Source organism: Mauremys reevesii, linkage group 19 (assembly GCF_016161935.1).
Source record: "Mauremys reevesii isolate NIE-2019 linkage group 19, ASM1616193v1, whole genome shotgun sequence".
Lineage (NCBI taxonomy): Eukaryota > Metazoa > Chordata > Testudines > Geoemydidae > Mauremys > Mauremys reevesii.
The window spans coordinates 3,035,398-3,059,234 of record NC_052641.1 but is presented as its reverse complement, the minus strand read 5'-3'; the positions used below and the strand labels follow the sequence as shown (position 1 = coordinate 3,059,234).

The 23,837-nt window shown below is 46.2% G+C and overlaps 1 protein-coding gene across 4 annotated transcripts in view; it reads right to left on the bottom strand.

The window, feature by feature from the left end:
- The window catches only part of EXD3 (exonuclease 3'-5' domain containing 3), a 580,991-nt gene that overhangs the window by 305,226 nt on the left and 251,928 nt on the right, over positions 1-23,837 (bottom strand). For all 4 annotated transcript variants that reach the window (XM_039506698.1, XM_039506699.1, XM_039506700.1 and 1 more), the window contains 7 exons: positions 23,510-23,676; positions 19,342-19,483; positions 18,492-18,693; positions 17,410-17,519; positions 15,767-15,968; positions 14,420-14,586; positions 12,913-13,083 (listed from right to left, as the gene is read on the bottom strand). In XM_039506698.1, coding sequence (XP_039362632.1) covers positions 12,913-13,083; positions 14,420-14,586; positions 15,767-15,968; positions 17,410-17,519; positions 18,492-18,693; positions 19,342-19,483; positions 23,510-23,676 — 1,161 coding nt within the window. The remainder of the gene's footprint in view (positions 1-12,912; positions 13,084-14,419; positions 14,587-15,766; positions 15,969-17,409; positions 17,520-18,491; positions 18,694-19,341; positions 19,484-23,509; positions 23,677-23,837) is intronic.

Below are 23,837 nucleotides of genomic sequence, written 5' to 3'. Positions count from 1 at the left end.
CAATATAGCCCTGCAAATGTATTTCATGCTAGTCAGCAACAGTCGTGAGCCTTAAACAACTATAAATACGCTTTAGTCCTGACCTGCTGTGCATTTGCTATATCCCTAACCTGCTATTCCAATCCTAAATCTCTCCTAAGCACACATTCCTGAAAATAAGCATCTGCACCAAATCATGACAGTAGTTTCATAACACTGGCTTATGGACCAGACCAAAACCACCCAACTCATTTGTACCAAGATCTCTAGAGATGAAAGGGTCTTCCTGGATCTCCTCCACCTTCACCCAGAGGCTAAGCATTGACATTCAGACCTTATTTTAATTCTTCACTTGTCTGCTCTGTTGATGTTCTCTCTGGATGGGAGAGAGAAAAGATTGTCTAGCTACCACGAGTATGGTTTAAACCATAAAAGGATAAGAAATTCAATGCTGAAGACGAGATTTACAGATTTGACACTCTGGTCTGGCCAAGCTCTGCTCAACACAATGACAGAGGAGATCACCTTTGTGCCCCTTGATCCTGGATCTGGTTGAGGGCCAGTTCAGCTGCAGAGAGCCACCTATCCTGGCCATCCCCTGACATGCTGGAGTTGCAGGGTAGGAATGGGGAGTAGGCTGGTGTACAATGGCTCCCCTGCACCAGGGAAATAAGGGGTACCCAGTTCTACCAGCTTTCTGGCTGCTTTACACCGCTGCACGCGTAATGGGGTGCACTCAGCTCTTGTGAGTGCCTCCCGACAGCTGAGTATGGTGCTTCAATCTTTTCTTGGTTCTGGCGCCCCTGTGGGTTGTTGAGCTCCCTAGGTAGGTCTTCAGTGGCTTGGTCCTCCAGCTAAGTCAACCAGTTAATAGGTGAATGGATGAACCTCTTCTGGGATAACAAAGTTCTACCAATGGTCGGCCCTCACAAAGGTCTTCAGCCCCATCTCTGTGCCTGTTTTAATTCCAGCTCCTTTCTTGGGCATTTAGTAAAGAGTCTTGTCCACTTTCCAGGACTAAGGCCACTTCCCCAGTGGCCGGTGGGGTCAGGGCTCCCCCCCCCCCGCTACTCCAGGCCTCTGCCCAGGGTCTCTATATAAACAGCTTCCCTTGATAGTTGCTGCTACTGCCTTCCCTGGGCTGCTTCCCACTTGGTCCCATCTCCTTCACTCATTACCTTAGGGTCACAAGTCTTCTGGTCCCAGCCAGGAACTGACTTGCTAACTCTGCAGCTCTGGGCTGCTGAGCCTGCTGTGCTCTGATTGGCTGCTTCCCTGCAGCCTTTCTAGGCAGGCCAGGAGGACCCACCGTCACTGCTCCTTTCCTGGGGTGGGGTGCAGTAGGATGGGGAGGCCTCCAAGAGGAGTCCTTAAAGAGCCTGGGACACCCCATCACAATACAATACGCCAAGTTATGCCTAGGCGTGGAAGGTAGCTCTGAAGAGATGATTTTGAACACACAATACTGTCCATTAAAAAAAAAGACTCCAGAAAGTTTATAGTGTTTTGCAGGATCCCACAAGCCTCTCATTGGAAATCAATGAACTGGGAAACTAACGCAAATTTCCTGTGAGATCCTGCTCCATTTTAAATGGATGGCATTGTAACACCTATAGCAAGTGCTGCCAGCAACAGGGTGATAGGTGAACCACCAAAGGGTACTGTCTGAAAAGTATCCAGACAATTGGGTTTGTAGCTACACTTCCTGAGTCTGGAGAACTGGGCAAGAAAACATGCTCTCCCATGAGATTTCTGAGACTTCCTGCTTCCAGTGGGCCAGAACGATCCTGGGGTGATCTGCATCAGGAGACAAGTTTCACTCAGGAGCCAGTTTTTATGGGTTCTTAGAATGCCCCACAAAGCAGAATTTGCAAGAGAAACAATGGTACAACCCAAAATATTGGGGCAATAGGAATTTGGCACCACTGGAGCTTCTAAACCAAGGAACAAAAAGCATGTATTGAAAACTAGGCTAATTTCAAACAGGAATAGCAGCGAAAGCACTGGGCAGCTTCCCCACGCAAGAACTGGTTTACTATCAGCTGTAAACATGATGGGATACTGCATCTTGGGGGCAAAGCTTAGCCCTCCTTAATAATGAGTAGTTATATAAAATATAAATATAGTTTATTTGTTAATATAGTTTAAATATAAATATAGTATATTTTATATAACTATATAAAATATAAATATAGTTTATATAACTACTCCTATAGTTTATATTTTATATAACTATAGGAGTCGTTCTATAATATATAAATATAGGTAAATACAGTGCCCATATTTAAAAAAAGGGAAGGAGGAGGATCCAGGGAACTACAGGCCAGTCAGCCTCACCTCAGTCCCTGGAAAAATCATGGAGCAGGTCCTCAAGGAATCAATTCTGAAGCACGTAGAAGAGAGGAAAGTGATCAGGAACAGTCAGCATGGATTCACCAAGGGCAAGTCATTCCTGACTAACCTAATTGCCTTCTATGACGAGATAACTGGCTCTGTGGAAGAGGGGAAAGCAATGGATGTGTTATTCCTTGACTTTAGCAAAGCTTTTGATACGGTCTCCCACAGTATTCTTGCCAGCAAGTTAAAGAAGTATGGGCTGGATGAATGGACTATAAGGTGGCTAGAAAGCTGGCTAGATCATCGGGCTCAATGGGTAGTGATCAACGGCTCCATGTCTAGTTGGCAGCGGGTTTCAAGTGGAGTGCCCCAAAGGTCGGTCCTGGAGCCGGTTTGTTCAATATCTTCATTAATGATTTGGAGGATGGTGTGGACTGCACCCTTAGCAAGTTTGCAGATGACACTAAACTTGGAGGAGTGGTAGAGATGCTGGAGAGTAGGGATAGGATACAGAGGGACCTAGATAAATTAGAGGACTGGGCCAAAAGAAACCTGATGAGGTTCAACAAGGACAAGTGCAGAGTCCTGCACTTAGGACGGAAGAATCCCATTCACTGTTACAGACTAGGGACCGAATGGCTAGGAAGCAGTTCTGCAGAAAAGCACCTAGGGGTTACAGTGGACGAGAAGCTGGATATGAGTCAACAGTGTGCCCTGGTTGCCAAGAAGGCTAACAGCATTTTGGGCTGTATAAGTAGGGGCATTGCCAGCAGATCGAGGGATGTGAGCATTCCCCTCTATTCGACATTGGTGAGGCCTCATCTGGAGTACTGTGTCCAGTTTTGGGCCCCACACTACAAGAAGGATGTGGAAAAATTGGAAAGAGTCCAGCGAAGGGCAACAAAAATGAGTAGGGGGCTGGGACTTATGAGGAGAGGCTGAGGGAACTGGGATTGTTTAGTCTTCAGAAGAGAAGAATGAGGGGGGATTTGATAGCGCTTTCAACTACCTGAAAGGGGGTTCCAAAGAGGATGGATCTAGACTGATGACAGAACAAGGAGTAATGGTCTCAAGTTGCAGTGGGGGAGGTTTAGGTTGGATATTAGGAAAAACTTTTTCACTAGGAGGGTGATGAAGCACTGGAATGGGTTCCCTAGGGAGGTGGTGGAATCTCCTTCCTTAGAGGTTTTTAAGGTCAGGCTTGACAAAGCCCTGGCTGGGATGATTTAGTTGGGACTTGGTCCTGCTTTGAGCAGGGGGTTGGACTAGATGACCTCCTGAGGTCCCTTCCAACCCTGATATTCTATGATTCTATGATTCCATGATCATTTACAAAGTCCTTGAGGAATCCGGCTGGAGTGTAGTGGACAAATACTAGTAAGACTTGATAGGCAAGTGAAAGGATGTGATGGTGGCCAAATGTACTCTGAGTGAGCTCACTGATAGGCCATTTGTCTTTAAATCTAATAGGCAGTTAGGATCTTGGAAAGTGGAACCTCTTCTTTTTCTTTTGTATGGAATTACAACATTTACAAGTTAATAGAAAGGTTTGAAATCCATTTGAGGGCTTCAGGAGATGCAGGGTGCACCCTTGCTGTACCCCTGAAAATGAAAAGAGGGGGCACTTGTTCACAATGTGTTAGATGGTTTGGGGGTTTCCACATTCACACTGTTGCAAATCCTTGATTCTCCATTTGTGCATCAGGTGTGTACACCTTCCATGTAACATCCTAATACAGTTGATGGCTGTCCACTGTCTTCAGTGGAAAAAAAAACCAGTCGGTTTGACAGTGGGGTCATCTATGAGGTGCTTGTTGTTTACATCAGAGCCTGCCCACTGCATCTGCCAGATATCTTCTGGGTTGAAACTGGATAACAGAAGAGCTTCTCTGGCTGCCCAGAATGGTCAGTGGGACTTAAGATGAATACGTGGTGGGTGAACAAGCTTGACATGGAGCAGGAGCTTTTGGTTAATGAGAGTCTTCTTGTACCTGTATGAAGTAGCCATCTCTCACTGGATGGTTGGAGGAGGGATGTTTGTAATGCCTGGAAGCCAAGGCAGAAGAGTGGATTTCAGGGTGCCAAGTCTCATAGCTACATTTAGCTGCATATCGACAACGTCCGTGTGCGAACTTCTTCCCCAAACCAGGTGCGCATTCCTCAGCCATGGAATAAACTAAAGCCAACATTGCCATTGGTCGCGTTTGAACACCATAACCCCACTTAGAACCTGCCAGTTTTTGGATGATACTGATGTGACACTTCATTTTCTGGCTCACCTGCTTCAGATGTTGTTGACAGGTAAGGCTGTGATTGAAAGTGACTCCTACATAGCCTGTGTTAGGATCACGGGTGAGTGCCTTGCCACAGAAATTTACATTCAGCATCCTCTCAGCTTCAGAATTGCTGAGATGGAAAGTTGACACCACCATTTTTTATGGAGTATTTTTGAGCCACCAGTACTGAAAGTAGTCTTCCATCCTCTTCAGATCAGTACTAACGGTGTCTTTGCTTCCTTGAGTGTTGCAGCCTGTGCCATTAGTGCCAAGTCATTGATATAAATGAACTTGTATATGAGTTAAAAAGGGATGATACTAGAACTGATCCCTGTGGGAGGCCATTGTGCAGACTCCGCTTTTTGTTAATCTGATTCCAAGACGGACACAGAAGCTTCTGTCTGAAAACACTGACATAATGAGTTGAAATGTCTAGTTGCATTAAAGCAGGTTGGATAGCTTCAACAGTACCTTGTGCCAGAAGGTGTCATAGGTTGATGACAAGTTGTTAAAAGCTGAGCCATTTTAAGCTTCTGCTGGAAGCAGGTCTCAATGTGTAGTCAGTGGAAGCACTTGATACCAGAAGCTTCTCTCTGCCTTGAAACCTGCTTGTTCCAGGGGGACCGTTAGCAGTCTCTAGGATGGGGCTCAGCCTCACCAGGATCACCTGCTCCAGTAATTTGTTTCTTTCACAAAGGAGAGATATGGGGCAGTAGCTTTTTGGGTCATCGGGCAGCTTTCCAGGTTTTAAAAAGACCGTTTATCATCTCCAAGCTGTTGGGAGTTTGCTGATGATGACTTCAGTGAATAGTGATGCCACCCAATTGCACCCTCTTGGCCCAATATAGTTAAGTAAGTTTGGAAGGATGCTGTCAATGCTGCTTCTTTTCCTGCTTTTTAGCAGAAAGGGCAGTACTGATCTAGGCTCTTGTGAAGGAGTGACAGACACTTGATTAAGGGGCACTTTGTGTGCTGGATTCCTTAAGAGCAGTTTTCACCTCTCTTTTTGTGAGCCTCTGATTCTTGAGAAGGGCGAAGAGAACACCAGGAATGGAAGCATTTCCACTTTTGAAGGTAGGTTTTGTGGGTACTGAGTTTTCTTATAGGTAGGACAACTGACTGGAACCGTATCTGAGCAGGTTAGTTCTGTGCTCAAGAACCATGCTCTCAGGTTCAGGGAGGAAGGGCTGGGATGGATCAGGGTCCCAGAATTCTGTGACAGAAGACGCTTCCTGAAAGGAAGGCGGAGAGGTGGAGGAGGTTCAAGTACCATACTTGCCTTGGCCAGGACAGCACTCAGAGGGTAAATCTTGCTCTCTCTTGTCATGGTTTGAGAATTAGCGGTAGACATGGGTAAACAAACAGCAGGATACGGGGCCATAGTGTTATCAGGGCATCTCCAAATGAGTTGTGGCCATGTCCTCCCTTGGAGAAGAAAAGGTGACATTTCCTGTTGTTTGGGATGGCACAGAGGTCTGCTTCTGGAATACCTCAGGTTTGGCAGATGCAGTGGAAGACAGAATTGTTGAGCTCCAATTTTTGGTCCTGATGGAAGTTTCTGCTCAGGGAGTGTGAAATTCTATTCTAGAGGCCTGGAAGACAAATTGCTGAGATTTCTATCTGATGGGAAATGCACAAGTTCCATAGCTTTAGTGACTCTTTACATAAGTACTGGAATCTTGCTCTGCCCTATCGGTTGATATGATACATTTTTGCCCTGTTGTCCAGCATTACTCTGATGGTGGCCCTGCATGGTGTGAAGAAAGGGTTGAAAAGCATATTGAACTGCTCTTAACCCTAGAATGTTGATGTGGAGCGTGACCTCTTGTGCAGACCATTTGCCCTGGACTGTGTTCCCTTGAAGATGAGCTCCCCATCCCAAAAGAGAAGCATCTGTTGTGAGGATCTTTGACATGGGGGATGTAAGAATGGGGTTCCCACACAGATGTTAAATGGATCCTTCCACCACCCGAAAAGAGTCCAGAATTTCCTAGGTATTGTGATGCATTTGAGGTGTATACAGTCTTCTGCAATGCCTGAAGTCACCTGCACAGTCTCACATGAGGTGTGATGAAAGTAGAGGCTGACACAGGGCCAAGAGCTGTAGACAGGTCCCTGCAGCTGTTTGTGGGCTGTGTTGTATCATCGAGATTAGACATGGCAGAGTGGGGAATCTCTCTTTGGGAAGATAGGCTCTGGTGATCAGAGTTTAGAGGGGCTCTGATGAAGTCTATTCTTTGAACTGGGGTCAATGTAGACTTCTTCCAATTGATGCGAAGGCCCAGAGACTGAAATAGGGCTACATCCTTGGAGGCTGCTGACTGGACCTCTAGAGCTGATCAAATCCCAAGGAGCCAATTGTCCAGATATGGGAATACTGCTATGCCCCATTAATGTAAATGGGCCACCACTGCTAAGAAAAGCTTTGCAAAGACCTTCAGGGCTGTGGAGAGCCCAAAGGGAAGGACTCAGTACTGGTGGTGTTCTGAGCCTACTATGAAGTGTAGGAAACATCTGTGGGATGGGTGAATAGCTACATGAAAGTAGGCATCCTGAAGGTCAAGGGTGACAAACCAATCTCCCAGATAAAAGGATGGGATTATGGTTGCTAGTGTCACCATCCTGAAGTGCTGGGAAAGGATACAGAGTGTTCAGGTTTCTGAGGTCTCCATTCTTTGCCCTGCTTGGAACTAGGAAGTAGTTGGAATAGAATCCTCTTCCAGTGAACTCTGGGAGAACCAGTTTGATCACCCCCAAGAGTAGGAGAGACTGGACCTCTTGTGTTAAGAAATCTTCATGAGAGGGGTCCCTGAAGAGGCATGGGAAAAGAGTGGTGGTAGGGGGAAATAGTATGGAAGTGGACAGAATATCCTACATCAGTCACCTCCAAGGTCCGTTTATCTGAGGTAAGCTGTTCCCAGACAGGGAGGAAGTGGGCTGGTTGGTTTTCAAAGAGGGGTGGATGCAATTGTGCAGCACAGGATCTGGGAAAGTAGGCTGCTTAAGGCCCTCAACCAAGATGTCAAAACTGTTTCTTAGAGGGAGGTGCAGATGATGATAAAGTAGAGGGGGAGGCGGATCTCCTCTTCTGAAAGACAGAATATCTGAGAAGAGTCTGTTTCAGATAGCACTGGAATGGTCAAGAGCCTGGGACATTTGGGACCTACTAAACCATCTTTTTGTTGAAAGGACATAAATTCCAAGAGACAGTAAGGTCATCCTTGAGTCCAATTGACCCTCAGAGATAAGGGCCTGAAATTGTTCCCTCTGATCCAGTGGCAGATGTTCAGTACAATGGGTGAACCTGGAATACTTGTTAAAATCATATTTCGCCAACAGGGCTTGCTAGCTTACCACCCAAAACTGGAGAGCAGCTCTTTCCACCCAGGATGTCTAAATGTTTGGACTCCTTATCATAAGGAGAGGGTCTGGAGTGGGTTTGTTGATTTCTTTCATTAGCTTCATCCACCACCAGGGAATTGGGAGTGGGGTGTGAAAATAAATGTTCCATTCTCTTCGATGGAATATAGTCCTTTTTATCTGCCTGCTTACAGGTGGGCTGGATTGTGGCAGGTGTTTGCCAGACTGTGAGAGTAGGCAATAACAGAGCCTCATTGGTTAGGAGGGGATTTCCCCTGAGGGGTGATATTTATAATGGCTACGAAGGAGTGTTGAGACTCCTGAACCTCTTCTAACAGGATCTGGAGGGATTCTGCCAGGCATTTCACGGGGTCTTGGATGGGCCAAAAGTCATCAGCAAAAGAGGGCGGTAGGGGCATTACTGCCTTATTGGAGATGAAGACGTGTCTTTTGATGGCTGTGAGTTTCCCTCCATTTGTGGTTCCTCAGAAATCTGAGTCGGTATCAGGGTCTGGAGAAGGGGTCAGTGCCAGAATGGTGAGCATGGTATCAGAGCGACTTGTGGAAGAAATTCTCTGACCTCAGAGCTCTGGTGCAGAGAAATGGAGGAACTGGAGTGCAAGTAGGAGGCTGTGTGCATCTCGGGGCCAAGAGGGGTCTGTCAGTATTGACACAGAGGGCTCCCTGTGCTGTCTACTAGAAGACCTCTCCACCTGCTGCTTCTTGTGCAGTACCAGTGACCCGGTACCAGAATCAGACAGAGCCTCAGATGTATCCCTTGAGTGGACCTGAGGTCTCCTTAGAGCAGGGGTCAGCAACCTTTCAGAAGTGCTGTGCCGAGTCTTCATTTATTCACTCTAATTTAAGGTTTTGCGTACCAGTAATACATTTTAACATTTTTAGAAGGTCTCTTTCTATAAGTCTATAATACATAACTAAACTATTATTCTATGTAAAGTAAATAAGGTTTTGAAAATGTTTAAGAAGCTTCATTTAAAATTAAATTAAAATGCAAAGCCCCCCGGACCAGTGGCCAGGACTCGGGCAGTTTGAGTGCCACTGAAAATCAGCTCGTGTGCCGCCTTCAGCACCCGTGCCATAGGTTGCCTACCCCTGCCTCAGAGTGAGATTTATTGGGTGATCTTCCTTGTTTCCCTGGTAGGGGAAAGAGGCTTCTTCTTCCTCAATGTCCTAGCTTCTGAAAATGCAGCTGGAGCTGCAACAGCCGGTGGAGCAACCCAGCAAGGTGATGCCAACATATGAGGTGGGAAATCGACTCCCTCCCGCCCCCGGAGCTAGTAAGCATTCCGTTACAAGGAGCTTCAGTCTCTCCATTCGAGACCTGCCTTAAATCCCATACAGACCTTAAACTGTGATGGGATATGGATGTCTCCGTGGCAGCAAAGGCAGCTCGAATGTCCATTTCTATGCGGATAAAAACCTGTGCCAATTCTGGCAGGGCTTAAATCCCATGGTCTGTGGCATAATCTGGAGTGTAATGGTCCAAAAACAGGGGACTGAAAAAAAAGGGGAGAGGGCAACCAACCCACCTTCTAAATACAACTGTTTTAAGACTCAAAGAGAAATAAAATATCTAAACAAAATAAATGAAAACTAAGAGGAAAAAACATGAAAATGACTGAGGCAGAAGCTGAGAATCAGTGGGCATGCAATCGCTCTGTCTCAAGGCACAGGCAGTCGAGAAGCAACTGAGCGGTGGTGGGCCCACACTTCCTTACATGTCCTCATTTGAAGGTATGAGGCGCTGCCCTGCGCAGGCATGGGCCTGTGCACACTGCTTTGCTTCTCTGTCGAGCGCGTCCAGACACATCTGCATCCTCTGGTAGAGCACCCATAGGGACAAATAGTCAAAGACAAAAGGAACATTATTCCAAGTGGAGATGTATTTTAAATAATACTGGGCTCAAGATAGAGTTCAAAGCCTCATCATGAATAATTCTCAAAGCGTGCAGCCCTTCCAGTGAGGTGCATTCCCATTTTGGATAGTTCCTATTCCTATCAGAAGAGTTATGCATTGGTTAGACACACAGAGGCCAGGATTCTCCTGTGTGAGAGCATTGCTCTGGGCCCATTAGTGAAAGCATTCCTGAAGCTGGGATCTGCCAGTGGTGTAGAACTGATGTAACGACTCCTATGCTACCCCCCACAGTTAACATAGAGGCCATGTGTGGCCAAGACTTCTTTGCACCTCATCAATCCCCAGTTGCTCTTAAAGACTCCTTGGGGCCCCCAGGCTGCTCTATGTAAAGCCAAGAGATCAGCTCAGCGTGCACCTGGCGCAGGATTAGGACATGCAACGGTAAGAGCCACAGCTGTGGGCTGCTCCATAGCAGCTGGGGATCTGGGCTTAGACCTCTAGACACACAGTATAAACACGCTCATAGCCTCAGACTTTAAGGCCAGAAAGGACCATCGTGATCACCTAGTTTGACCTCTTGCACATTTCAGGCCACAGAACCTCACCCACCCACTCCTGTGATAGACCCCTAACCTCTGGCTGAGTCACTGAAGTCCTCAATCATGGTTTAAAGACTTCAAGTGACAAAGAATCCACCATTTACACTAGTTTAAACCTGCAAATAACCCATGCCCCATGCTGCAGAGGAAGGCAACAAAAAACAACCAACAACCCCAGGCTCTCTGCCAATCTGACCTGCAGGAAAATTCCTTTCTGACCCAAAATATGGCGATCAGTTAGACTCTGAGCATGTGGTCAAGACCTACCAGCCAGACACCTAGAAAGAATTCTCCGTAGTAACTGAGAGCCCTCCCCATCTAGTGTCCCATCACCAGCCACTGGAGATATTTGCTAATGTCGATCACTTGCACAGCCGTGCCACAAAAATGGAGGATTTCCAAAATTAATCTTGTGCCCACACTCTAGCACAAAACAGTTATTCACATGCAAGTTAATGGCTAATCAAAGAAACTTGGAAAGGATTTATTCACTGAAAGTCGGTTTATGAGACCCTTTCTTCCCATGGTGAGCAGATTTAATTGAAAAGAGATTTATATAAGAAATTCTAATTCCTCTATATTTTTGAATTCACTCTCACATTCAGTGCAGCACATAAGATTTGAAACTACAGGTCTGATGAGACAAGTCTTGCTAGGATAGCAGCCATCCAGAAGACGACACTCTGCAGATAACTGCAGAAGACTAAGAAGCACCACCCAGCACCGATACTGGGTTTGGTGGGGAGCAGTATTTCCCAAATCAAAGGAGGGATGTTGCTCTACCACTACCACACACATTATTCCAAGAGGGTACAGTGCAAACCCATAGATTCAGGCTTGCATCTTGCTTTTATGCAACATCTCTGATAAAATCCAAAAGGTGAGACCATCCATTTAGTAATATTCACAGTTGCTTTAGCAACTGGTGCTGGAAAAACCATAGGAAGCAAATGCAAAGCCATTCAAGGGGCCTTGGTTGGCAAATGAGTTGCTAGGGTGATCTTTGCAATATGAGAGCAAGAAAGATGTACATGTGTGTATGTATGTTTGAGTAATAATATAATTGAAATAATTGTAATGGAAAAACAAACCCTAATTTTGCATGTGAATGTTGTGAGCCCAGATGACACTGGTATGTTATTGTGATAGCTTCTTTCAAACATACCAAGCCCTGATGATCACTATTCAAATCTTTCTCCTGTCCCTGGGAGAGTTGCTTGCTGACTTTCTGTGTGCACAATGTTCAGCATTAGATTTTTATTTAAATCAGGATTCTCCGATAAAAAGGGGGCAAAGATATCCATTTTTATCTCTGATTATCCAAGCACACATCAAAGTCTCTGCAATGCAGTAACTCTCCAAGGGCTTTTGATAGCAAAAGGATGTTTGCCTGGTCACCATAGAGAGTACAATCTGAAATATCCTGTCCGAGGCATGATAAGGCATCAGAAGGAAAAGAGACAGATGGGGGGAGGGGGAGAGGAGGATGAGGGATAGCTAGTGTGTTTTAATGACTCATGTAAGTCAGGGATGAGATATTAATTATTTCTTCAGAAGTTAAGGACTGCTCAGGATTCCAGCCAAGCAGACAGCCGAAGAGGAAATATCCTGTACACTAGGCCTGGTCATCACTGCATATTTAATATAGCGACACATTGTGTGGGCTGGATATCTCCATTTCTGTCATAGCAGAAATATGTGTGAAATGAAAGAGCATGTGTCTCTTTCCTCCTAGACACAGAGGGTCAGACAGAGGGGTTATGGGAGTCCAGATTCAGTGGTAGCCAACCCAGCACATTTTACAGGTACTTCCTTCTTGAATGTTCAATTCTAATTCATTTCTAGACATCCTAGAGTTGTTTAGCCAGGCTGGGTGTACCCCATGCTAGCTAGCTAGGAAGTTTCCTGATATTTTATCCTGGAAATCTTCACTCACACGCAGCACAGTCCTGCTTTGATTATGTTCCATCTGGGGTATCTAAGGAACAAGCCAGACAAATTATTTCCCTTCCTGTGGTTCTATCCCATTATAGACCAAATGCCTTCTGGGCCTCCGTCTTTTGCCCTAGCCATTATGGCACTACACCATTATAAATGCTCATAAACTATCGGTCACACCTCATGCACTTTTGTTCTCTTAATTGCTTGTTAGCTCCCAGCACTGCTGTCCATGACAGAAAAGTGCAGCTATGAACAAGCCATGAAATTACAGAGCTCCATGCAAACAGGGTTTGCTCCCATCCTCTCTCCCCAGGAAGTGGAAAGCAGAGCCAAAATGATAATGGCCAGGTCTGTGAGGCCACTTGTGACAGTAGTGAGACAGACAATGGGGTGTTAGCAAAGGCACAGGGTAAGTGTGTAGCAAGCAACACTCTCAGGCTCATTGGACACGGGAATATTAATACCCATTGAAATCACATTCGTTTAAACACTGTGCTTTCCCTACATGGTGACAGCTAAAGCGACCCAACCCAGGACTGACCTCAGCAGCTTTTCTATGGTTATCATCATTCTCTAGCATGCGGACGTCCACTCCAAGGCAGCGAAGGTGGCGCCCAAGTCCCTGCAGCATGTTATCACAGACCACGCTGAACTCCTTCGGGGAGATGGAAGGCGGGGGGCTCAAGGCCTCCATGCCTATCATTTTGGCTTGCTACAGAAAAAAAGACATACAGGAATGACTGAAGTTTGTTTATTTTATTTCTGCTGCCTGGAGAGTCCCCTGAGATACCCTCCCGTCTTTGGGAGGCTGTATTAATGTAGCAGGTAACCTATTCAGAATAATTGGGGCGACAACCCCAAACCAGCCTCCAATGCTCAGCTTTGCTTCTAGTATCTTTAAAATTAATAGGCTGGGTTGCTTGAAGACATATTTACAGTTTGTAGGTGGTTACTATACCTAGAACAGGGAATTGCTGCAGGATCCGTTATTATATGCAGTATTGCTGCAGTAGAAGAACTAGGAAATGAAATAGGCAGCAGGTTTAAGTATTTCTTCACACAACGCACAGTCAACCTGTGGAACTCATTGTCAGGGGATGCCGTGAAGACCAAGACTATAACAGGGTTGAAAAAAGAACTAAATAAGTCCATGGAGGACAGGTCCATTAATGCCTATTAGCCAGGATGGGCAGGGATGCAAAACCATGCTCTGAAGTCTCCCACGCCTCTGTTTGCGAGAAGCTGGGAATGGGCAACAGGGGATGGATCTCTTGATTACCTGTTCTGTTAATTCCCTCTAAAGCATCTGGCATTGGCCACCATCAGAAGACAGGATACTGGTCTGACCCAGTATGGTCATTCTTATGTTCTTATCTCAAATACCAGTGGGTGGTCGCTGTGGGTAAATGCTCACTTTTCAACAGTGACACAGTATGAAGATATTTACATTGTTAAATCTCTGTTACTGCCTTTTCTCAAAAGAGACTTGAAGCTCTCTGGGGCAGGGCCTCTACCACTTCGTAGGGCCCGGATCTCAGTGGGTCCCTGAACACTACTGTAATAAACATCAACAACAGTCACTTGACTAATTAATTGGATTGTAGAGGTGACAATGATGGATCCTGAGTTCACAAGTCAGGCCAAGCCTGTAAAACTTATTGTAGCAACCTTTGCAGCAATAACCCGAATATGTTTCATTTACAATATTCCCATTAGTTTAGGATGGCTAGTAAATTCTGCTGAAAAACCTTGTATGCAAATAGGAAGGTGCTAACATCAATGGCAACTTGCTATGTTGTTCGTATTTTTAAATGACATTTTCCAGCGGAGGAAATACATGCACTGACCTATGCAGGGAACTTTGAGTACTGGCACTATTGGGGTTAAACACATTTCCCCAGTAAAACAGGAAAGTGAGAAGGATTTTTGCTACCCCAGGACTAGAGAAAGGCCTGCAGACAGGCTAAGAGCCTGCTTGAGAGGTGAGGCCCATGTATAGTTTGAAGAAATTGGGAGCAATGTACAGTTCTATGAAGATGTTTACAAACCTGCTCAGAAGGTGATGGCATTTCTTGTTGATTCAGCTGCTTCTTTGCCCTGGATTTTGTGGTAGGTTTCCCCACCAGGCTCTCAGTGAGATCTGAACACAGGCCAAAGCCTGATGGATCCTCACACAGTTTCTTATACACCTCCAGCAAGCAGTACGCATCAGAAGCTACAAAACAGAATATGTCCATTAGTTTGGCTTTGACGAAAACAGAAAGAGAGGTTTTGTGATGAAAAGAAGAGGGTCTTCAACTATATAAATGCAACTACATCCAATTGCCCTTGGTAGCTGCAGGTATCTAGCACTGTATCTTACAGCCTTGTATAGATTCAGTAAATATAATAATCAAATAGGCTTTGACCCAGAATCCCATTTCATCAATCCAGAACTAGCACAAATGTGGTATCTTTCCCCTCACAGAATTCAAAGACACGGAGCCACACTCAGCCTTGACACAAAGAAACTGCAACTACCACTGCTTGAGACGTTCAATTCTAAATTGAGGATTTAGTCATACAGCCCCCATTCATGTCAATGGAAGTTGTGTGACTAAATCTCCTAGTCAGTTATGCAAATCTCAAACACTGACCTGATTGGGAGTTGCCCCTGCTTATAGAAGGGCTGAATTTAACACTGGGCGGGTACTTTTTTTATCACTCAGTGGAGTTCCGCTGTCTCACTGTGACTCATCTCTGGATTTATACCTACAGTTCACATTGACCTGCCTGGACAAAGCCCCTGTAGTATAGCTCCAAACGCCATCCATGCCCATCTTGAATTCAGTGCATCCTTGTGACATACGGGATATAACAGTGGTTTCCCAGAAAAGCTGTGTGCAGTGAAATGAGGCAGAAGGAAGTGGACTTTTTTTCCTTTTCAACTATTCAGAGGAGTTCCCATTGAGAGTATGTTTCATCAGAATAATTTGACTGGTAAAGAAATTCTTTTACCAGAGAAAGGGATAGCTCAGTGGTTTGAGCATTGGCCTGCTAAACCCAGGGTTGTGAGTTCAATCCTTGAGGAGGCCACTTAGGGATCTGGGGCAAAAATTGGTCCTGCTAGTGAAGGCAGGGGCCTGGACTCGATGACCTTTTGAGGTCCCTTCCAGTTCTAGGAGATTGGTATGTCTCCTTTAATTATTATTATTATTATTGCACAGTTTACACTCCAGCCATTAAAACTAGATCCCTAAAAGGACAAACAAAACATGTGCTGGCTTCTTTGAACAGGAACTAATCTGCAAAGCCATTTTCCCCTCTCCTGGTTAACATCTACATATCTAATGAAATGCAGGCCCATGACAGAGTTGTCCGTAGCACCTTGCTCTACAGTTACATGCTAACCAGACCTGCATAGAGGATTTGTTCCTCCCGCAGCGGCCGTTTCTCCCAGTTGGAGAGCTGCTCAGTTTTATCAAGCGGTTTCCCCAGGACATGCTGCACCAGCAGACTGAGCCCTCTTTCCGGCTGCCTGAACCCTCTGTCTCCACAGGTCTTCTCCTGTGACAGTACGTCAACTTGAAGGCTGCTCTTCCTCCAGCATTTCTGTAACTGAAGGGGGAGAGAAAGATGCAAAACATACAGATTTCAAAACAGAGCCTGAAAATATCAGACGTTGCAGTGGGGTGGAAAGTACAATCAAGGTATGTGGACAGGGAGCAACCCTAATGTAATAACCTTTCACTTCAGTAAAGGTACATACAGTCCAATCATCTCAGACAAGGGCTGGCATGGCAAACTGGATACTCGAACAGATACTGGATATTTGCTTGACAAACACACTTGTTAGAAATGAACTTGGTCTCAAAGCATGGAAGGGAAACAACAGCCTAGTTTGACTGCATCATACCTGGAACGATTTTTTGAAATTTTTTATTTGAAACTTTTTATTAAAGCAAACTTACAATAACATGTTAAACTACATTGTACATTACCTATTACTTAGTAAGGATCAAGTTCATATTCAAAGAACCTGGCTAAAGATTCTGGCTTGCTGACCGTGGAGTCCTCCTCCTCTGAGTATGCTAAAAAGGGTGACCAAATTTCCTAAGATGTTAAGAAGTTGGGTCAGGGTGTGTCTCTTCTCATGCATTTGCAAAGCACCTAGAGCAGAGAGTCCCTGAGCCAACTGAGGCCACTGGGCACTAACGCACTACAAATAATAACCACAGAACCCCAGCATCTTCCTCCCCATTTTGTTTTCTGAGCTAATGTGTTAAACAGAAAAGGTGCCCCCGGATTAGAGCAAACAATGACGATTCTGAAATGTCCCCCACTTGGTCTGAATAGAACTAAGCTTGTGACTACTTGTGGACACTAGAGTTTCCTCAGCACTTCCTGAGTTGGGATGACAACCCCAGGAGTTTGGCTAAATCCCAACCTACCTCCTTAAATGTCCCCTGCAGTTTCAAACAGATGCAATTTTTCATTTTCTTACTAAAATTACTGCATGCTGCTACACAGCTACTGAGTTCTAATCCAGAGCCAGCTGCATTTCAGTATCGGATGAATGCAAATCCTGTACTGCACTGAGTCCTATGCTCATGCTCCATGCTCTTTATAAGGAGCTGTCTATTAAATCCATAACAACTCTATGGACACTACCAAATGCTAGAATAATGAAACTTTTATAAGTTAAAGATCATTCTACAAGAATTTGCTCATAGCAAGTATGAGTGTGATGGCTGTGTTCAAAAAGCCCCTCTTGGTGAATGGACCTCTGACTCCATTTTAGTTCCTTTTATAAAGGTAAAGTGGAGAGCTATTAAAATGCCCAGCCATGTCTTTTTAGCTAATCAAAACTAAATGCTTGTGTCTCTCGCTAAAGAATCACAACACCCTAGGAACTAACGATGGAAAAGACCTATTAGGTCATCTAGCCATCTCCCTGCCAATATAGGATGCAGAAAGACAATGCTGTGAAATAATGAGAGTTATCTTCCAGAACAGTCAAGAGAAGGACTTTTGCAAATCTTCAGGTTCCCATTCTTACTTGTTTATCTACTGCAAGCAGGTCCACTATGCCTTGAACCTGCTTATCCATTTCTTTAAAAGCAGCGCACGTAGCAGCTAGGCTGTGCAGGTCTCCGGACATCCCATAACCTGCAGAGACAAAGCCTCAAATCACACAGATAGAAAAATGAGTTCTGGGTTCTGGTGCATGGCAGGCTAACCTGAGAGCTCTGGGTTCTGGTTTCAGGTGGGCTAACTCAGAAAGATATCCGTTCTGGTACTGGGCAGGCTAACCCAGAGAGCTATGAATTCTGGTATTGAGTGGGCTAACCCAGGGAGCTACGGGCTATGGTACTGGATGGGCTAACTTGGGGCTGGTCTACACTGCGGGGCGGGGGGGGATCGATCTAAGATACGCAACTTCAGCTACGCTATTCGTGTAGCTGAAGTCAAAGTATCTTAGTTCGACTTACCTGGCTGTCCTCACGGCGGCAAGTCGACCGCCGCGGCTCCCCCATCAACTCTGCTTACTCCTCCTACTGAGGTGGAGTACGAACATAGATTCGGGGAAAAATTTATCATGTCTAGACGAGACATGATAAATCGATCCCCAATCAATCGATTACTACCCGCCAATCCGGTGGGTGGTGTAGACATGGCCTTGGAAAGCTCTGGGTTCTAGTACTGGGTGCTCTCTTGATTAGCCTGGTTTGATTTCTGGTACTCAGTGGGCTAACCCCAAGCGTTCTGGGTCCTGATACTGGGTGGACTAACCCAGAGAGTTGTGGGTTCTGGTATGGAGCAGGCTAACCCAAACAGATGTTTGTTCTGATACCAGATGGTTTAACCCACAGAGTTGTAGTTTCTGGTGTGGGGCAGGCAGTGGTGGAAGCTGTTCACCCTGCTGCCTGCCATGGCAGCCATCTAATATCCCGAAGCGATAAGAGAAGAATGTTCTAAGAGCCTGTTCTAACTGGACTAGATTATACCCAACTAGGGGAAGGCCCCATGTATAGAGGGCAGGGTAGATGAAGTCCCTGTTGTTCCTATGTATGTGAAGTAGTGAGAAAGGCTAACAGTTCCTGCAGTGGAAAGCAGCGCATAGGGGAAAGCTTAAGTTACCTAGTTTAATGATGGTTGGATCTGAGAAGAGGGTCTGGACAAAGTGAGAAAGCTCCTCCGTCTCATCTGGCTTGAGGAGCTGCAGCAAATCCAGGAGGAACACCTGCTCCTCGATAGCAATCTGCAGCACTGAGACGCGTGGCCTTCCAACCATGCCGAATGATGGCCTCCACTCCATGTCGATGCCAACAACCTGGCCGGGCTGCAGCATACACAAAAGGCTTTCTTTACTCAGGGGACATAGACTGGAACAGCAATTGTGGAACAACTCCCTGGCTGGACACTCTACTCTGGACAAAGAGTGACTTTATTGCAGAATAATTACTCTGCTTTGGAAGTGCACTAATTATTGTGAATAAAGTGGCTTTTATCCAGAATACAGTGTCCCATAGGAAGTTTTTTCCGATAGTTCAGGGGTGGGCAAACTTTTTGGCCTGAGAGCCACATCTAGGTATGGAAATTATACAGGCTGGTGGTGTGGGCTCTGGGGTGGGGCCAGAAATGAGGAGTTCGGGATGCGGGTTGGGGCACAGAGGGTTGGGGCACAGGAGCGGGCCAGGGGTGCAGGCTCTGGGCAGCGCACGCAGAGCATTCTCCGACCCCGCTCCCCAGCGGGAGCTTGAGGGCTGGATTAAACCGGCTGGAGCGCCGGATGTGGCCTGTGGGCCGTAGTTTGCCCACCCCTGTGATAGCTTACTCCACAATAGCTATTCCAGTCAATCTCCGAGCCCACAGGCCTCAGAGATTTCCTACTGAAAGTGCCAGGAGTGCTCATGTATTTGATGACGAAGGTCACAAATATGCCGTTACATGACTGACATTAAAAAGCCAACAGCAGGGAGACACTTACCTGCAGCACCTTCTCCCTCCACCTCAGCATCCCTTCCCATGTCTGCAGAAAGTGAATGTTCTCCCTGGGAATGGGGAGCTGGTAATAACTCTCCTTCCTATCCTCTTCATAGTCATCCACTCGGCTCTCAGCATCTTCTACCCTGCACAAAACAAGAGCCAGCAACTTTTAACAGGGCCAGCCTAAGATTTCAGGGCCCAAGGGACATCAGAAAGTCCTAAAGCCCCTCTCCTCACATCCCTCTGTCACCTCCTCTCACTCAATCTCTCTTCTCTCTCCACTTTCTCTAACCCTTTCCTTACTCTGCTCTCTCTCTGTTCCTTTCAGCCTTGACTCACCTTCTCTCCCCTCCCACCCCCCCAAATCACCACAAAAACAACTAGTGCATGTGAGACAGAGATGGAAGCTTGGAGCATAAGTCCATTCCATCAATAACACATACACATTGGAAGCAGCCTCCAGACAAGAAAAGCCTCCCAAACCCAGACTTCTCATCATGCATTGCTCACACTCCATTCTCTTTTCTAGAACTGATGTGAACTTAAAGCCAGCAAGTGAGTTCCGGCTTCAAAGTTAGCACATTGTAAGGACTCGACTTCCAGCCCCTCACCATGAACCCAGGAATCCACTAGCTGGCATGGCCCCATCCACATGGACAGGCTGGCTCTGACCGGCTCAGGGCCCAAACCAGAGCTTTCGTTTTCTCATTAGACAGGAACAGGCAGAGAATCACAGGCTGCTCCACCTCTGGCTCAAGAGGCCTCCTCCTCCATTGAGCTTAGAGTGGAATGGCTCATAAAGGCTTCACTAACCTCTCCTTCCTATGCCAGCTTCCCCCAGCCCTTTTCTTGTACAGCTTCTACACCTGCTGTTCCCTTTGTTTCATGGAGCTGGAAATACAAAAGCCCCTAGACGGTTTTCACACTACTCCACCACCTCCCTGCACTTTGGATCCAGGTGCTAAGAACAGTGGTAAACTGAACTCACAGCCAGACTGAGATTCCCCACCTGTTTGATTCTCCCACACTAAGAATCATAGAATCATAGAATCTCAGGGTTGGAAGGGACCTCAGGAGGTCATCTAGTCCAACCCCCTGCTCAAAGCAGGACCAAACCCAACTAAATCATCCCAGCCAGGGCTTTGTCAAGCCTGACCTTAAAAACCTCTAAGGAAGGAGATTCCACTACCTCCCTAGGTAACCCATTCCAGTTCTTCACCACCCTACTAGTGAAAAAGTTTTTCCTAATGTCCAACCTAAACCTCCCCCTCTGCAACTTGACAGAACAAGGAGTAATGGTCTCATCTTCTATCACTGAGAACAGTCTAGATCCATCCTCTTTGGAACCCCCTTTCAGGTAGTTGAAAGCAGCTATCAAATCCCCCCTCATCCTTCTCTTCTGCAGACTAAACAATCCCAGTTCCCTCAGCCTCTCCTCATAAGTCATGTGCTCCAGCCCCCTAATCATTTTTGTTGCCCTCCGCTGGACTCTCTCCAATTTATCCACATCCTTCTTGTAGTGTGGGGCCCAAAACTGGACACAGTACTCCAAATGAGGCCTCACCAGTGCTGAGTAGAGGGGAATGATCACATCCCTCGATCTGCTGGAAATGCCCCTACTTATACAACCCAAAATGCCATTAGCCTTCTTGGCAACAAGGGCACACTGTTGACTCATATTCAGCTTTTTGTCCACCGTAACCCCTAGGTCCTTTTCTGCAGTGCATGGGATTCTTCTGTCCTAAATGCAGGACTCTGCACTTGTCCTTGTTGAACCTCATCAGATTTCTTTTGGCCCAATCCTCTTCAGTCCAAGACTTCAGTCCGTGTCCCAGAGAGAGGTGTAATGCAAGTGCATTAACACCCTGGCACTGTTAAAGCTTTGTGAGTTACCATGGATTTCCTAGAACAGGATCTTACACAGCACGAGTTGGTTCCCCATACAGCAGAGGCTCTTGCAATAGGTTTGTAAATGCTGTAATAGCTTTGCACTTGTGTCCCGTCAGATGATGCAATCGGAGGAAAGTAAGAATAAGAGAAAACCCAGCTATTTTGTACGTATCATGAATTTCTGGCTAGTCTCTTTCCCACAGAGACTTTAAATGGTTTATTATTTGAGAAAATATTTACTAACCTTGTGTTTCGGGGACTGTGTGACTAATTTTGTAACATAGCAGCTTGGTGCTGTGCAAACATTCCCTCGCAGAGACGGTATGTGTGCATGGCGAAGTCAATATTTGTGTAAAATATTTAATGAAGGTGTGAAATCTCGTGTCTCCGGGAATATTCTGATCTGCACAGCTCAAGAGGAGCATGTGGTAGGACCACAGCAGAGATGATGTCATCATTTATACTCTGATACCATCTCTCTTTCCCTTGTAGCGTGAACGCCCTCTGTGGGAACCTGCTGCTAGACTATTTCAATTGCTAAGAAAAGAGACGTGGCTGCATTTAGATTCAGAGCTCCATGGACTAGAAAGCACTTCACCATAGTGGATTAGGATTTTTATTCCCATTTTGCATGTGGGAAGACTGAGGTAAAGAGGGCTTCACATACCCATCCAAATACACTGAGAATGACAGAGCTGGCACATGCAGTGAGGTTACTGACATGTTAAGTTCTGATGTTGGTTTCCTGCCGTGGTACATGCCCAGAGTTTGTGGTTCTCTCGCAGGCATGGTTCCCACCTGCCCACTGTTTGGAGGCTTACACTGCATGCAAAGAAAGGTCATGTGCTGCCTGTAAGATACCATCCCCGCTTAGGGGCAGCCTCCTGCAGGCCCAGATTTCAGTGTCTCCTGAGCATTGCTGCTCTGTGCCCTGGTAATGAGGTGGGGGCAGGCTATCATCTGTCTCCTTTGGCAGAGGCTAGCGGCTGCAGGACTGATAACCTTATACAGTCCATGAGTCATCCAGGGATAGCTCAGTGGTTTGAGCATTGGCCTGCTAAACCCAGGGTTGTGAGTTCAATCCTTGAGGAGGCCACTTAGGGATCTGGGGCAAAAATTGGTCCTGCTAGTGAAGGCAGGGGGCTGGACTCGATAACCTTTCGAGGTCCCTTCCAGTTCTAGGAGATTGGATTGGTATATCTCCAAAAAGTGCAAGGCCTGCAATTGCACCCAATCTCTGCATGCATAAGTGCTGCTCTGCATTCAGCGACACAGCCTAGAGCTCTCCAGCTTTGCACTAAATGTTCAGGGCCAGATCATCTTCCTTGTGCAAAGTCCAAGTAAATGCACGGGGTGACTGATGGGGGAAAGAATACCTCTTTCCTTGGCTGCAGTGCGCTGGTAGAGCCACCAGCAGCTACTTGCGAGACCGGAGGACCGCAATAGCCTTAACTGAGGCTCTGCACCCCTGCAGGAATCTGGCTGGTGGACATGCCTCCTCCAGCCTGGCTCATATCCAAAACACCTCCCCATGCTCTCATGGCTTAAGCCCCATGGAGCACATTTTCACTGCAAATGGAGTCGTGGACACCACTGCATGGATTCTGTGCATACTGCCTCCCTGCACAGCATAACCACACCAATTCTACTCTCTTTTATATCCTACGTGCTAGAGGGAATGGGCAGGATGTGCCCCTCAGGTAGCGCCACCACCAGTATCATGCAACTTCTGGATTCTTTAAACTTAGTGCTCCCACCTAAGATTTGGCTACTAGATGTTTTGCTGTTAATTGCCTATGTCTGAAATACCTCATGTACATTGCCTGAAATAAGGGGGTAAAATATACTCTGAGACACGAGTCAGGAAGGAAAAGCAAGATTCAAGAAAGAAGTAAAAAGAGGAGGAACGCCAAACTAAGCAGCTCCTCAGCAGTTTGTTCTCAGATATTTGCACATGGATTCTTCAGAAAGTGTGTGGTGGATTTAACTTTACACTATGGACTTAACTGAACAGCTACTGGAGCTCAGACAATCATTTGCAGTAGGTCATTTATCCAAATGCAGCCTCTCTCTCTGCAGGCTGGGATTTCCCTGCATGAACTCAGCAATCCAATTTACTCAAACAGTATCGTGTCTCTAAGAGGTAAGGTACAGAACTCTCCTCCTGAGGGCACTTTAAGCCACCTTTGTGCCTCCCAGATCCAAGCTGCTCTGGGGGTCAGAGAGGTCACTGGCACAATTCAGACATTTCTGAAGTTGGTATAATCCAAACTATTTACCTCTCCTGGACCTTGAGTTTCTGAAGTTCATTGGCCACTCCATAAGGCAGGGTCTTCTCAGATAAGCTATAGCGGAGAGCCCACCTGGCTGCTGTGTTCAGATCACAGTAGCTGACTAGCAATTGGATCAGCTGCTCTTGTAGCCATCGATTCTCCCCAACTGTGTTCTGCAAGGAAGCAAGAGTAACAGAAGCTGTTGGTGCAGGTTCCATTTTCAGCACGACTATACATTTCCAAGGACAGGGTGCCCAAAGCGAGGAACTCTAGGGCTCAGGACGGGAACTGGCAGCCTGAATTGGCAGAGGAGGGAGCAGGAAATGAGCATGTG